Source organism: Rousettus aegyptiacus, unplaced genomic scaffold, assembly GCF_014176215.1.
Source record: "Rousettus aegyptiacus isolate mRouAeg1 unplaced genomic scaffold, mRouAeg1.p scaffold_m13_p_18, whole genome shotgun sequence".
Taxonomy (NCBI): domain Eukaryota; kingdom Metazoa; phylum Chordata; class Mammalia; order Chiroptera; family Pteropodidae; genus Rousettus; species Rousettus aegyptiacus.
In genome coordinates this window covers 17,193,834-17,207,398 of record NW_023416293.1, presented here as the reverse complement: position 1 = coordinate 17,207,398, position 13,565 = coordinate 17,193,834, and the positions used below count along the sequence as shown (strand labels likewise).

At 53.7% G+C, this 13,565-nt stretch overlaps 2 protein-coding genes across 5 annotated transcripts in view; one reads left to right on the top strand and one right to left on the bottom strand.

Annotated features, from left to right (window-relative positions):
- TARBP1 (TAR (HIV-1) RNA binding protein 1) overlaps positions 1 to 4,362 on the top strand; it is a 55,436-nt gene extending 51,074 nt beyond the window's left edge. For all 4 annotated transcript variants that reach the window (XM_036235595.1, XM_036235593.1, XM_036235592.1 and 1 more), the window contains 5 exons: positions 245 to 416; positions 2,784 to 2,975; positions 3,179 to 3,303; positions 3,656 to 3,792; positions 4,011 to 4,362. In XM_036235595.1, the coding sequence (XP_036091488.1) occupies positions 245 to 416; positions 2,784 to 2,975; positions 3,179 to 3,303; positions 3,656 to 3,792; positions 4,011 to 4,209 (825 nt within the window). In that variant the 3' untranslated portion in view covers positions 4,210 to 4,362. The remainder of the gene's footprint in view (positions 1 to 244; positions 417 to 2,783; positions 2,976 to 3,178; positions 3,304 to 3,655; positions 3,793 to 4,010) is intronic.
- Positions 4,363 to 4,821: 459 nt separating this feature from the next.
- LOC107520030 (cytochrome c oxidase assembly factor 6 homolog) lies at positions 4,822 to 12,585 on the bottom strand. Its single transcript, XM_016163370.2, has 3 exons — positions 12,498 to 12,585; positions 11,937 to 12,103; positions 4,822 to 5,091 (listed from the first exon to the last, which is right to left on the bottom strand). The coding sequence occupies exons 2-3, from the start codon at positions 12,078 to 12,080 to the stop codon at positions 4,996 to 4,998; spliced, it is 240 nt and encodes a 79-aa protein (XP_016018856.1). The 5' UTR covers positions 12,081 to 12,103; positions 12,498 to 12,585; the 3' UTR covers positions 4,822 to 4,995.
- Positions 12,586 to 13,565: the final 980 nt, after the last annotated feature.

Here is a 13,565-nt window from a genome sequence, read left to right as displayed (position 1 = left end):
ACATCTGGTTAGGATACCACGGCGGGGGGTCTGCCTGCACTTGCCACTTCCTAAGTTAATCCCGACGTCTTGGGAAAGACGACCAGCAGCAGCTGCCCCAGCAGAGGGGTGACAGTCTGTATTTTGATCAGATGTGATCGTTTGGGAGGATACACTAGTGATAAGTTGTGTTTTAAATGTGTTGTCATGTATTTCTTAGTTGCTTTTAAGGGAAAGAACTTAGATTTTACAATTTGCTTTCCAGACCATATTTTACATCCTTCCGCGCCTCTCCGGCCTTGTTGAGGACGAGTGGATCGCCACTGACAAGTTCGCCCGGTTCACCGACATCCCTTCGGACACCGCGTTTCAGTGGTACCTTTCTCGAAGCCAGCTGCGGGAACTAGACCCGGGTGCCTGGGCCCAGCAGGACGCAGGTACATTTCATCATTTGCTCGCTGTCGACTCGTTTAGGCCACTGATTTAAGTTACTTAAAACAGGCGGCTGATGACGTCACTTTTCCACTGACGTGAAACTCTGCTCTCCACTTGGAGAAGATGGTGAAAAAACATGGTGTGACCAACTAGTAGTTTTACGTGAAAGTTTGCTGTGAAAAGCCGAAGAGCCTGATCTGCTCTGTTAAGACCCACGGCCTTTCCGCTATGTGTTTCTGTAAAAATTCAGGTTATGAAAAGGGCTGGATTACGCGCTACGTTGTTCCACGGGGGTTAGAGCAGCTCCCCACCCCCCCCGCCCGCACCCATCCTGCTCAGTTATCTGCATCCCCCAGCTGCCCTAAAAAACCACAGCTGATCTTCTGAATGGCCGTGTTGTCACAGTGTGCCGTCTGGTGCCGCCTGTCATAGCCTGGCTCCCTGACCCACACCCGTCACTGGAAAATCAGAAAACCAGAGATTGTCTTTGCTCAGGACTAGGCAGCCGGCCCTCTCCTGTCACACCTGACTCGAGTGGGGCACTTATTTGCTCGCTCAGCTCTCCTGGTTTTCCTCCTGTGTCCGCCCCTCGTCCCCGGGACCCGCAGGTCTCTCACTGCACTGTCTCGGCGCCCCCTCGGACAACTTGCTCCGAGTGCAGTGTCTCGGGTCCAAGCCCTCGGCTCTGAGCCCGCATTTCCGGAGACTCCGGGGACGGCTCGCTCATCACATGCTCCCGGTGGCTCACTAACGTGTTTCCAGACACGTGCCCTGGATTCCCTGGTTCGTTCAGCAACAGTTCGTAGGGGCCTCCCGAGTGCCTGACACAGACCGAGGCCCTGTCCTCACAGTGCTCATGTCCCTTCAGGGGACACAAGCCCAGACAGGTGTGACATGTAAGACAGACAGGTGGCAGGTGCTGCGATAAAGAGTAAGGCAGGGCGAGGAGTTAGAGACCCTGAGAGCAGTCAGGACAGACCTGGGGGACGGTGTGGTCCCCGGCGCTCGCGGGCAGCTCCTCTGAGTTCTGCTGGGAGCGGAGCGGACACGAGGGCGGCTGGGCGGGAAAGGCTGAAGGTCGGGCTGCCGGATCTGTGGTTTCTGCGGGAGGCAGGTCGCGTCGCAGTGCGCCCCTCGGGCGGAGCTGTGACGCTGGCGTCCGAGCATTCTCTCTGGCCTGGGTTTCTGCTCACGCCCCACGCTCCCCCGAGCATTTTACTCCTGCAACGCAGAGCCACCGCGCGGGTCACTAACCCTCAGGTCTTCATCTCGGCCCGCGTCTTCTCGAGCCTGCTGCACGTCCCCATGATCTGTCCCCAGCAGACAAGTCGAACTGACCCTTCGGCCACACTTGCTCCTCTGCACCTCTCAGTGGTGCCACTGTCACAGAAGTCATTCTTCTCCTGTCTGTCTCGCCACGTTCGTCCACTGGCAAATCTGGCCGCTGCTCCACTGCAGCCCGTCTTGCCCGGACATGATCGGAACCGGCTTCGTCCTCCCCGGACCTGTGCAGAAGCCTCAGTGGTTTTCCGGCCCCACCGGCCCTCTGCGTTTCTCCTTAAAGGGGGGGAGGATCGGGCGGTTCTAAAACACAAGACCAGTTCTGTTACCCCGGAAGGCTCCTCTCCGTAGAGGAGGTCGTCGTCCTAGAGTCCTGACCTGGTCGAGCCCCCGGCCACTGTCCATCGCGTGCTGAGAGCCACAGCAGTGCGCTGCCCCTGCCACGCGCCCGCCCCCCTGCAGCCATCCCTGCCGCCTGGGTCTCCCTCCCTGGCCCCGGCCCCCACTCCTGGCCAGTGGGCGTGCCTCCCTGCAGTGCGACAGCTGTCAGCAGGTCTCCTGAGTGCGGACGACAGTTCGGAGTAGGGCTGAGCTGAGGGAGAGCCAGGGGGTGCAGCTCTCTGTCCCGTACCCGCTCAGACAGCTGGTGAAGAACGTGCCATGTCCTCGTCCGGTTAGGGAAGAGGGTGTCCCGCACTTCAGATGGTCCCCAAGACTTGTAAAATAACCCGTTATTTTCAGGAATGTATTTCTGCAGAAAATTCTAATCTAATTCACTAGTGTTTATAAGATACACTTGTATTTTATGTACGTCTAAGAAAAATGCTAGCAAACTATGACACCCTTAGATGCTTCCCAGATTTGGGTACGCTAAAATATAAAACAATGGTCTTATGTTTTCATAAGATAGTATATCGTTTAGTAGAGCTGAATTTGAAAACAATCATCATTGAAAATGGCAGTCGTGTCTGAATTCAAGTAAAGCTCTTTCGGTGATGAAGCTCATTCTAAACTATCATTTTAAACTCGTGCACGCACACAATGAACGCACGACTGGTATTATACATGGATCGTCTTCTCCTTCCCAGGTTCTAACCCGGGGGAAGCAGATAAGCAGTCTGCATGCAGCGACGTGCAGAGGAAGGTCATCCCGTGGAAGGACACCGTGCCCGCGCTGGACCTGGAGCCCGCCCTCTGGGGCCGAGACACCGCGCTGGCCAGGCCCGACGGCGGGCTGATCGTCGTGGCCTCGCTCATCGACAAAGCGGCCAACCTGGGAGGTAAAGCGGCAGGAGGAACAGCGGCGGAGCCCCCGGGGCTGGCGCCGTAGCTCTGGTTCTGGAAGCGTCCAAGCCGCCGGCAGCCTGAGCCGTGTCCGCTCCACACGCGGCCCCCTTCGGGATCTCCGAGGACGGTGACAGACGCGGCACGCCTGGCCTGCACTGGGGACCGTGACACAGTGGTTCCGGCTTGTTCTGTGCAGGGCTGTGCCGGACCTGCGAGGTGTTCGGGGCCTCGGCGCTCGTCCTGGCCAACCCCCAGTGTGTCAACGACAGACAGTTCCAGTACCTCAGTGTCTCCGCTGAACAGTGGCTCCCCCTGGTGGAGGTGGGTGTGAAGTACTCACGTCAGCCCTTTTGCAGTGAGTTACAGTAGTCCAGCCTTTAACGGTGTGAAAATGGCACTTGGTGAGATGCTGCCCACCTCTTCCCCTGTTCCTTTACCTTTCACAGGGTTGTGTTTTTAGAAATCATCAGTAATGTAGAATTCTTTCCAGTAAAACGTGTCCTGCTGCAACTCACTATTGATGTCAGAATAGTTTTTGTAAATTTCTATGACGTTGGGGAGTTCGTTTGTAGTGTATAATCTATAATTCTGTCCTTTAAAAAAGACTTTTAAATAAGCTTAGTTTAAGTAAGCTTGGTTGAATGACTTACTGTTCTGCTTTTAAAACACGAAGGTGAAACCAGCTCAGCTCGCCGATTACCTGCAGCAGCGGAAGGCGGAGGGCTACACCATCATCGGCGTGGAGCAGACGGCCAGAAGCGTGGCGCTAACCCAGTACCGCTTTCCCGAGAAGTCGCTGCTTCTGCTGGGGTAGGGAGAGTCTCCACGGTTGTTCCCAGTCTAGAAAACGTTTCAGGAATTTCACGATGTACCTAGACTCCTAATGTTACCCCTGCACTTGACCTTTGACTTTTAAGGTTTATGGGGAGACCCCCTCGTGTTCGTTTTATTTACCTGTTAATCTGTCTCTTCCAATTAAAAAGTTGCTTAGTGCAGAAACACTAGCCCCTCCTCCCGTTTTCCCTCAGAAACGAACGCGAGGGGATTCCGGCCGCGCTGATCCCGCAGCTGGACGTGTGTGTGGAAATCCCGCAGCGGGGCGTCACCCGCTCCCTCAACGTGCACGTGAGTGGGGCGCTGCTGGTCTGGGAGTACACGCGGCAGCGGCTGTGCGGCCCCCCCGGCCGGGAAGGCCCTGCCCCTCAGACGGGTCACTGGTGCCATTGAGACATTGGTCAAAAGCTGTCTGGACAAGTGAAATAGATTCTCAACTCGCTGCAATTGTATTTTTTCTTCCAATTTAATGCCAAAACTTTTTCGTGTGCCTTAATTCTATCACTAAATGTTGTCTGTCCCCTTTAATAAACATTTTTAGCTAAATTGTATCATTTCGTTAGTAAGATAATTCAGCAGTTGTGGTAATGAACTGTATTTTGAAAAGGCCATTTCTTTCCTAGAAACCAGAACTGTCAGAGAGTCACTTACTAGTTTCAGGAGTTTTATTGGTTCCTCACTTTTCCATTGTGACAGTATCTATGAAGAGCATCAGTTTTATTTCTTCCTTCCCAATGTGTACGCTTCTGTCGTAGGGAACAGGAGAGGTGAGAGAGGCCATCCTTACACTGTTACCGACTTCTGGGAAAAAGCATTCATTTTCTGAGACACGAGCTGTAAGTTTGCTATAGACGGTATTTTAAGTTCTTCCAATCATTTCTGTGTAACTCCCAGGACACACAATGGCAGCCTCCTATCTGTATCACACCCATCCTCCAACCAAAGAAAGAGTACATGAATTTTTACAATCTACATTTTTTTTCTCAAAATAGATTCCTTACTAAATTAAAACTAAACATTTCATACCTTTTTATTTCAATTCTTCATAGTTTGAATGAAATCTTCTGTTACTTGATCATTTTAAAATTTACATACACAGAGGAAATTAGATGTTTAACCATGACTCAAACTACTCCTGGAGTTGGAGGTTTTAAGCTTGCTGAGAAGCTCGGCAGCAGCCTAGGCCTGTGTGGTAGGTTTTGAAGGCTGGAACTGTCCTGCTTCAAATTTTTCTTTGAATTTTAAGTAGTCTCTTCTTTTATCAAAATATTTTATCTGTTGAGAAAAAGGTTTGAAATAAGGGAAAGTTCTGAAGCTTAGGTAAAAGCACAGATATAACAAATTATTCAGTACAAATTGAGTTAGTAGCATAAGTGGTTTATATTCTAGAACTATTCTGAATCAGTGCATTTAATGTATAACAGTCTCACACAAGGGTATAGGCCAATGAGCCCTAACCCTTTTTTGGTTACAGATCCTGTTCAAAATTTAAGCTATGACCCTTCAAGAAATGTAACAGAAATCAAAACTTGAAACATGAAAACACAACTTTTCAAAATTTACCAAAAACAGTTCTAAGAGAGAAGTTCATAGCTATGTAGGCCCACCTCAGAAACAAGAAAAACTCCAAAAACACTAACTTTACAACCAATGGAACTAGAAAAAGAACAGAAGGAAGGAAATAAAGTCAACATTATAACAATACCAAAGATCAACGAAACTACAAACTGGTTCTTTACAGACTTTCAGCCAAACTCATCAAGGAAAAAAAGAGCAAATCCAAATAAACTACAGATGAAAGAGAAGTTAACTGACACCACATTAATAAAGACTATAATCACATGCCACACATCTGACAATGTAGAAGAAATGGCTGAAATAGAAAAACTAAAAAGACCAATTGCTAGCAGTGAAACTGAACTAGTAATGAAAAAATTGAACACTTCCAGACTCCTGCAAAGCCCATATTACCCTGATACCAAACCCAGACATATTATTAAAAAAATTATAGGCCAAAATTCTCAAAATACTAGCAAAACAGATTCAACAGTACATTAAAAGGACTATCCACCATGACCAAGTGAAATTTATCCCATGAATGCAAGGATCGTTGGCCATAAATCAATTTGACATATTAATATGACCATCTCAACAGATGCAGAAAAAGCATCTGACAAAATTCAACATCATTTAATGATAAATTCTCACAACGAAGTGGGAATAGAGGGAAATAACATAATAAAAACCACATATGACAAAAGCACAGCCAACTAACAAACACTGAAAGCTTTTCCTCTTAAGATCAGGAAAGGGGCAGTGATGCTCACTACCGCCACCCCCATCCAACACAGTGCTGGAAGTCTAGCCACAGCAGTCAGAAAAGCGTAAATGACATGATACTATATCCAGAGAACCCTAAAGACCCCACCAAAAAAACTATTAGGGCTAATAAATGAATTCTGTCAAGTTACAGGATACAAAATCAATATACAGAAATCTGTTTTGTTCCTATACGCCATTGAACAATCAGAAGAAATGAAGAAAATCATCAAAAAGCATAAAATACCTAGAAATAAATTTAACCAAGGAGATCAAAGATGTACTCTGAGAAACTAAAGGACGCTGAAGAATGAAACTGAAGATAGAAATAATTGAAAGGATTAATATTGTTAAAAAAATGTCCTTACTATGGAAAGCAGTATACATTTTCAATGCAATTCCTGTTCAAATACCAATGGCCTTATTCTCAGAACTAGAACTAATCCTAAAATTTATATGGAACCACAAAAGACGCCAAATAGTGAAAACAATCTTCAGAAAGAACAAAGTGATGTCAAACTATACTATAAACCTATCAAAACAAGGTATTGGCATAAAAACCTTACAGATCAATGAGATAGAACAGCGCCCAAAAATACACCCTTGCTCATGTGGTCAAGTAATCTATGACAGACCAGGCGAGAATATACAACAGGGTAAATACAGCCTCTTCAATGAGTAGTGCTGGGAAAACTGGACACTTGGTTACACCATATACAGCAATAAACCAAAAAAAAAAAAAAAATGTATTAAAGACATAGGTAAGAAATTTAATACCTGAAACTATAAAACTCCTTGAAGAAAGCAGGCAGTAAATCTGGCATCGGTCTTAGCTGTATCTTTCTGGATGTTTCCTCAGTTGAGGGCAACAAAAGAAAAAATAAATGGGACGACATCAAATTTAAAAGTTTTTGCACAGCAAAGGAAACCAGCAAAACGAAAAACCAGCACTGAATGGGAGAAGGTATTCACCAATGGAGCATCCGGTGCGGGGGGAACACCCGCAACATTTAAGGCGCTCCTACCACTGAACGCCAGAGCCTCAAACGGTCCAAGTAACGGGCAGGAGACCCAGACAGACACCTCTCCAAGGAGAACAGATGCCAACAACGTGTGACGAGATGCTCAACACTGCTATCAGCATCACAACGAGGCATCACCTCCTCCCACCTGTCAGAATGACGTATCAAGAATTGACACGCGGGAGCTGGCGCGGACGTGGTGAAGGGGCCGCCTGTGCCCTGCTGGTGTGACCGCACACCGGTGCCGCCGCGGACAGCGTGTGGAGGCTCCTCGCGAGACCAAAACCCGAGCTGCCATGTGATCCAGCAGTTCCGCTTCCGAGTATTTATCCAGAGAAAACTCCAGACAGTTCTACGCATGCCTATGTTCACTGCAGCATCATTACGGCGGCCAAGATACGGAAGCGACCTGCATCCACCAACAGGTGACGGATGTCCACACATACCACGGAAGACCAGCCACAGAAAGAACGAGATCTTGCCATTTGTGACAACATGAATGGACCTCGAGTGTACTGTGCTACATGTTTTCACTTAAATGTGGAATCTAAAAACAAAGGAATAAAACAGAAACAGACCCATAGATAGAGGACTAGCCGGTGGTTGACAGAGAGGAGGGGGTGGGGATGGGTGTAATAAAAATAAGGAAAGGGATGAACCTGTCTGTGTTTGGACACGTGAAGCCTGCCGTGGGAGCTCAGAGCTCTCAGACCGTGACTTCATGACTTAAAGACAAGTCTTCCCATCAACTGTAAGTTCAGTAAACTGTAATTCCTCAGCCATGATACTGTATCAGGTTTACGTCATCCAGAAACACCTGAGACAGAGACACAGGGAAGCACTGTATTTATGGACCATGAGTAAGTAACTGATGGTGAGATTTCGATAAGCTAAAGATTTCATTGTAGTGTTTCTACGTCCTCCTCCGCCATAGGGACTCTGAAGTGTCTTAAAGCCCCACACGGTGAAGCAGAAAAAGCAGAGGGAGCAGGTCAGGGCCACCCCCGAGGCCACTGGCGCCTGCGTCCGTCCGCTCTGCACACGGGCAGCGGCGGCACCGCCAGGACGGAAAGCACTAGTCCTGCGAAAAGCTTTTCTTCAGATGCCACTTTCAAACACTGCCGTGGCGCCTAAGAATGTACCAACCTGCGCTGTCTGCAGCTGGCGTGAGGCGCGGGTGAAGCGGCCGCACGGCTGGCGTTTCTCCAGGGACACGGGACAGCCGCGGGCTCCTCGCGGACCCTGTGGGTGATGCTGCCCTCTCACCCACGGAGGAGCCTTGTTCCCTCCGGTCAGGCCTGAGCAACTCCGCTCTGAAGACCAGTAGGGCGAAGGCCCCTCGGCCCGCGGGCTCCGGGGTGCTATCACAGCAGGGTGGCCCGGCCCGGCCCCTCCCCCCGGTGTGGGGCTTAATACGGGCTCCTGCCCCGGACACGCAGCGTTTACCTTCCCCCTCCCAGGAAGCAGGGCCCCTGCTCAGCCCAGAGCTGACACCGACCTGCTTCACGCAGCCCCGGCTTCGCCACGAGCCCATCGGGGCCGCGTCCCTCCCGCTTTGCCTGAGCTCTGCCTGCCCCAGGCCTCTGGCAGCTCCCTGGCCTGGGGGGTGACAACCGCAGCCCGCGTGTGCGGTCCCCCCGGTGGGTGACAGCTCACAGCCCGCGTGTGCGGTCCCCCTGGCTGCAGCCGACGAGTCTGACCGGGGGCCACAGGGCTGGTGAGGACGGCTGGCACCCACGTGGAGTGGCCCGTCCTCAACGTTCCCGCGGCATCAGTGGGTCTGCGCGCCTCCTGGGACACGTCCCACCGCCCAGCGGACAGGTCCAAGTCCAGAATCCAGTGTCTCCAATGCTGCCGCGTCTCCCTCGTCCCAGACCCTCGGACCCGCCAGACCGGCATCGTCTCAGCGGGACGGGCCTAACGGCCCTCGCCAGCTCGCTCTGCTGTCCACTGTCACACTGCTGCCAAGCGTAGCCTGTGGAACCTGCACCTGACCACCACGTCGCTTGCTCGTTTCAAGACCTTTCGAGGTCGGCATCCAAACTCCCCAGCAGGACGAGGCCACTCGCGGCCTGATGTGCCCGCCGGTCTGTCCTCTGAGCGTACCAGCGCCCCTGAGACGCTCGCCAGGTGGCCACCCCGTTCCCCGGGTCCGCTCGCTTCCCGTGCCTCTGCTCCCCCGGCTTCGCCTCCGCTCGGTAAGAGCCGGGGGGGACCTCACGGCACCTCCCGGGCAGCTGGGTGGACGCCTCGGGCCCGTGTCCCCGAAGCACTGACGAGACGCGGGGCAGGAGTCGCTGTCAGAACACAGACGCTGAGGCACTTCGGAGGTTCCCGGGGAAGAGGCGTCATCTGACCCTGGGCGCGGACAGCTCGGGTGTCTGGCTGCTCGCCTCGGGGGGACTGCTGGGTGACACCGGGATGGCAGGCGTGCTCCCTGCTCCTCCCCACGCTGTGAACCACCAGGGGACTTTCAATGGCTGCTGGCAAGTGAGGCTGTGAGTGCTGTGACCAGGACACGTGGAGAGCCCCCAGAGAAACCCGTTTGTGACGGCTCGCCGGCCGGCCGGCTGGCGTGTTCGTTATGTAACATCTGGATTTTTCGTGTTTCACGATGGCGGCGTTCGCCGTGAATCTCTACTTGGCGGTTCCACTTTCATCTTTACCCGTTGGCTGTGACTTTAAGGCACGCGAACTTCGGGCTCAGAGACCTACGTTCAACCCCCCTCCTACTACTCCACAGGCTGGTCGACCGTGAGCATGTGACCTCACCTGAGTCTCACTCCCACGGTGTGAAGCAGGTGCGACAGTACCTCCCAAGGCCGGATGGAAACTAAAGCTCGCGAAAACAAAGGTCTCGCGCGGAGCCGGCGGCTTCCATGTCTCTTCCTCGCCCGCCCCCCGCGCACAGCCCTGGGAGATGCGCACAGCCCTGGGAGATGCGTCCAGCTTTTTGCTGGGGCCGCGGGCTGAGACCAACAAGGCAGCACCTGAGCGAGCGCCCAGGTGAGGCGCGCAAGGGGCCGAGGTGCGGGCTGAGGCGGACTTGGTTGCGGACTAGGAGCCGAGGAGAAAACAGCTTTGAGTGGAAAGCGGCTGTCGGCGTCGAGTGCCACAGGTGTCGGGACGCTCTGCTCTCTACTCCCCGCCCCCTGCAGGTGGCTGTCACTTTCCTCAGCGCCACCCAGTCACAACCCGGCAATTTCAGCAGGGTTGATGCTGCCAACACCCAGCCCCTCGGTCCCCCGCACTCTCCAATGGCCTGTCCTCCAGCTTCCCGACTCCTGGGCCGGGCCTAGCGCTTGTCCTTACCAAGGGACAGCGCCCTCCCAGGGTCCCGGTTCTGAGCGTCCATTCTCCGACCTCCAGCCCTGCTCCTTCCCTCTGGGACGGTGATGCCAACGACCCGCTGATGCCACCAACTTTTCACCGACTGCCACCCCTCATGTCCTCGCCGGCCTTCGTCCCACGCAAAGCTCTCCCGTGGCTTCCCGCACCAGCCGGAGGAAGAGCCGCCCTCCCTGGGCTCCCTCCCATCACCTCTGACCCTAACCTCTCTGCTCCCTCCTTGCTGTTCCTGCAACGCACTGGACCTGTCCCCACCCGGGGCTGCTGTCGCCCCGCTTCCCTGCGAACACGCCCACGTTTTTCACCTGCTTCTTAAAGAAGTTACTCTCAATCTGATGGGAAACCCAGAGACGTATGACACGTTATGCCCGAATCATCATCTAATCCAGTCACCAGGCCCCGCACGTATCGGTTTCGGTTATATGTCAAGGCAGACGTTTGATCTTCACGGTAATCCTACAAGATCGGTTGCCTCGTGCAGGTTTTACAGATGTCACCTAAAGCAATTTCTGGTCCCTGCATTCACTGCCAGCCTAGGCCTCCAATGACGCCAGCCTGCGTCATGGCCTTCCTGCTGTCTCCCTCAAGCCCCAGCCTCCTTATCTAAAAACAGGAGTGAGAAGGTCAAGATCCTGAGGCCACTTTACCTCTAAGATCTGTTCTCAAACTACCCCCTGTACTTGGGAGCAGCGTGAGGCACGGAGCAAGCACTGATAAATCCAGGGCTGCGGCCCACGCCAGCCCGCGGGGCCACACTTAGAATTACCCTCCTGCCGCTGCCAGCCCTGAGCCCGTTATCCGCATGCCCTGAGCCTCTGCTGCCGCCTCGGGAAGCGGGCAGCGACAGGACCCGCCTTCACCGTTACTGAGGGAGGAGCGCCACGCACTCACGGAATCACTCACGAGAGCGGTCACGCCAGTTCTGTTGTCCAAGCCTTCCACACTGAGGACGCACAACGCACAACAGAAACGCCTGCCAGGGAGGCTTGTGCGGCAGCTGGCGGCAGAACCTGGCGTGTGAACATTTTACTTTCTAAACTTTTCATTACATTTTGGGTATATGAATATATGATTTTGGGTGGGCAACTGAGGAGAGTAGCCCTAGGCCAGTGAACCTGCCAACTCGATCACAAGATGAAATATGATCCCTTAGGAAGATCCTGGAGAAGCCTGCCAATTTAGTGGGTTGGAATTCTTTAGCTATGCTCATGTGTTTTATTTTTCAATGATTTTTAAAGTGTCAGGTGGCGTTTTCCAAAGGTCAGCCTACATAAGAGAAGCCTGGGTGGCCAGTCAAGGTTTTCTCTGCTGCTCAGACCCTGCTGACCTGACCCGCCTGAGACAGCGCTACATTTCACAGCCTGCCACGACTCACACCGTAAGCTCTGTGGATTTTAACTGCAGACAGAAAAACTTCCAAGTGTGACTTACCCACTGCTGGGGGCAACTTGCTTCAAATGAGCGTCTTAAGTTCTTGCACTGAGAAGCGTCCTCTGTGTTCTCGTCCAAACACTTCCAGTATTCATCCCGCGCTCCCCAGCACACCTGCCGTTCTTTCATAGATGGGGCTGCCATCCTGCTGGGCTCAAGCTGTCGGCCTAAATGACACTTGACGTTAGCAGGGAAATAACGCTGGTTCCCGCCAACCCCCGCTTTTCGAAGTTACGCCTCGGGCTTTCTGGTGCAGCTGGAACCAATCGGCTCCGGATGGGCGGCACCAGGAGGGCGCCGGCCTGAGCAGCCGGCCGCCCGGGGCCCTAACCGGGGCCGCCGCGTCTCGGAAAGCCGGAGTCAGGGCCCCGCTCCCTCCCCGCGTCCCTGCGGGTCGCTCACTCCTCCTCCCGCGCCGGTTTCCCCAACGGGAGCGCGGGGTCGGGGGGCCCATGGCGTCCCGCGGCCCGGCGCCGCCCCGCTGCGGGGGCCGCGCTGCCGAGTCGCCGCCCCGGGGGCGGCCGGGCCCGCGCGCCTGGGCTCCGGCGGCGCAGCACTCACCAGCCGCGACGACGGGCGCCTGCAGCGCTTCCACGGCGACTCGCCGATCCCGCGGCGACCCTCACGGCCGCCGTCCGTTCCGGGGCGGGACTTCCGGCTCCGCTCTCACGGCCGCAGCACTTCCGGCCCGCTGGGGGCGGGGCCCGGGAGGTGCCGGGGGCGGGGCCCGGGAGGCGCAGGGGGCGGGGCCTCGCGCGGCCTCGGCCAGGCCCGGCGCTGTCCCCGCGGTTCTCACGGCTGTGGCGCGCTGGGCCCCGGCGACGCTTCTGTGTCTCGCCCGCGGCCCCGGAAGGCTTGCGTGCGAGCCGCGCCGGCCGGGCGACGGCGTGCGGAAGTTCGCACCTGAGGGCCGAGCTGGTCGGAGCGCCGACGGGCCCTGGTGGCGTGCCTCCCCAGGGTCCTTAGAGTAGAAAGACCCCCCCACCACCACCCCAAAACCAGAAAAGGCCCCAGAGGGAGGCGAGTGACGAGCGGGACACCTGGCAAATGGGTGATCAAGCTGAGACCTCGTCACCGACCTCTCCCGCTGGTGGAGATTTCGTCCTGATAAATTTCTCGACATCACCACCTTGCCTTGAACCCTTGCAGCCTTGCTCTGGGGATGGAAAAGGCCCCTTGAGCTGGTGCTTGGAGACGTCTAGTGAAAGAGAACACGAAAGCTAACTAACCGTTCGCTGAGAGCTGGATCCAAACGTGAGCTTGACTAGAGGTTACAGCAAGGATAGGTGCGTGGACTTGGATCTCAAATTTGCGGAGTACAAATTAGGGGGGAGGGATAAATAACTGTAAAATTGTTTTAATTATTGTGGCTTTTTTACTCCCCAAGCACCAAGGTATTTTAAAAAGGAATGAAAAGAGCCGCTCGAGATATTTCAAAACGATGCTATTTTAATATATGACTTAATATCGCTCAGCAGAATATTTAAAAAGCACGTTTATGGATAAAGATAGCTTGTCTAGCATCTGGTTATCTTTAACAGATTCCATCTGCTCCATCATCTAGTTCTGCTGAAGTTCTAAGCGCTCATAAAACTCACAAGCATTTTATAGCTCTACACTCAGTGCTGG